Source organism: Sinocyclocheilus grahami, unplaced genomic scaffold, assembly GCF_001515645.1.
Source record: "Sinocyclocheilus grahami isolate Dianchi unplaced genomic scaffold, SAMN03320097.WGS_v1.1 scaffold21239.1, whole genome shotgun sequence".
Lineage (NCBI taxonomy): Eukaryota > Metazoa > Chordata > Actinopteri > Cypriniformes > Cyprinidae > Sinocyclocheilus > Sinocyclocheilus grahami.
Window position 1 is genome coordinate 1,355 of NW_015518336.1, and position 1,759 is coordinate 3,113.

General features: G+C 36.2%; 1 protein-coding gene across 1 annotated transcript; it reads right to left on the bottom strand.

The window, feature by feature from the left end:
* Positions 1–276: 276 nt before the first annotated feature.
* On the bottom strand, positions 277–1,732 carry LOC107579893 (guanine nucleotide exchange factor DBS-like). Its single transcript, XM_016265679.1, has 6 exons — positions 1,670–1,732; positions 1,076–1,155; positions 912–978; positions 692–807; positions 529–598; positions 277–444 (listed from the first exon to the last, which is right to left on the bottom strand). The coding sequence occupies exons 3-6, from the start codon at positions 969–971 to the stop codon at positions 277–279; spliced, it is 414 nt and encodes a 137-aa protein (XP_016121165.1). The 5' UTR covers positions 972–978; positions 1,076–1,155; positions 1,670–1,732.
* Positions 1,733–1,759: the final 27 nt, after the last annotated feature.

Genomic DNA, 1,759 nt, shown 5'->3' on the forward strand with positions numbered 1-1,759 from the left:
GAAGACTGGAGTAATGGCTGCTGAAAATTAAGCTTTGCCATCACAAGAATAAATCACTTTTTAAAATATATTAAAACAGAAAACAGTACTTTTAAATGGTAATACAGTATTTCACAATATTACTGTTTCTACTGTATTTTTGATCAAATAAATACAGCCTTGGTGAGAATAAGAGTCTACTTCCAAAAATATTTAAAAAAAATTATACTGACTCCAAACTTTTGAATGGTAGTGTATACCAGGTATATATATATGATCCCCTATAATATGATTCCTTTAAATTACAGAAAGAAATATGTGCTTATATGTAATGTCTGAGAGCATCTCTAGTGTCTTGTAAAGTAAGAGGACCTGAAAGAAAGCGCAGTCAGAGCACTGTCTCCATAGAGACTCAGAGCGAGGCTTGTTCTGACAGTACTTCTCATAGATCTGCAGATCCGTCATCTGAGAAACATGAAAAAGATGTTTGCATAATCCATTCAATAATGTATTAAATCAAAACCGCACAATATGTAAAATCTGACTCACTCTCTCTAAGAAACACCGGCCCACAAGCTCAGGATAGTCTGTGTATGCCTCCAGCTCACGAAGAAAAGTCCTGGAGAGTAAATATATGGAAAATAAGAGGCGCTTTAGCTTTATAACACTACACCAGCGGAAGCTAAAACAGACACAGGGAGGGTTCACTCACTTCTTGTGGAACTGGTATATCTCAGGCATGTTGCCAAAGAGGATGTCCTTCTTGTGAAGCAGTGTATTGGGGATGAGATGAGCCATGGCAGGATTGTCCATTTCTGCTCCATAACCCTAAACACAAATTAATCTGTCAAGTCAAATGTACTAAAAAAAATCTCAAAACATAAACAGGACTGATCTGACCTCTAGAGGTGATAGGTGTCAGTGCAACTCACCTCCAGCACACACAGCAGCTCCTCCACATAGGCTCGCTCAGTCTCCAGCAGCTCGTTCATCACATGCCTGTAGTGGATGGACATTAAACACATAATCTGTAGAGAACTGACACAATTATAGCTGATTTTCCTCTAAATCCATTTGTAATAAGCTCCTGACTGACCGTCTAAGCACAGCAAAGTTCTCCTCTTCATCAGAGACAGACGGGTGTCTGCTGCCGTCATTCTGTAAGTGTATCTCTCCCTGCAAATATAAACAACTCTGCATTAGTGTCCTGCAAATATGTTCAAACTAATTTTATTAAATCCCAAATACCACAGACAAAGTTGGTTTGGTAGAATATGTTTAGCCCAACATTCAAAATTCACTCAAATTAGCTCTAAATTACAAATAATTATTTAAATAATAACCACTAAATTGTCAATATGAAAATCATCCGTAAAAATTAAGATTAAACGATAAAAAAAATTTTTTTTCCCCCACTAAAATGTTACTAAAGTTTTTCTTTGTGCCAAAAATAGTCATTTTCATTTTTCATGCTCATTTCCACACTCTCTCTGACCTTGAGACCCATATAACAGAAGGGAAATTTGCTTCATCCTGTTATGATCAATTAACAACAAGCTTAAGTGCAAAAACTGCATATGTTAAGGGCACAATGTAGCAACTGTTGCTTTAATGATCAATAGCAAAGCAATCGTATAAATATTATTGCGTATACATTCAATAAAGCACTGCCTAGAGATGAGATACCTACTTTTCTGCAGTTTCCATTGATGATATCACCCTCTATTGTCTTCTCCCTATGAGCTGGGATAAAAACACACTTACATTAATAAACTAATAA

Bases quoted from the DNA above. Each gene is read 5' to 3' on its own strand.
- LOC107579893 (XM_016265679.1), bottom strand. From the start codon at position 971: ATGAACGAGCTGCTGGAGACTGAGCGAGCCTATGTGGAGGAGCTGCTG. The intron at 599-691 runs GTGAGTGAACCC...TTTACTCTCCAG, and splicing joins ATATACCAGTTCCACAAGAA to GACTTTTCTTCGTGAGCTGG. The intron at 445-528 runs GTGAGTCAGATT...CATGTTTCTCAG, and splicing joins GCCGGTGTTTCTTAGAGAGA to ATGACGGATCTGCAGATCTA.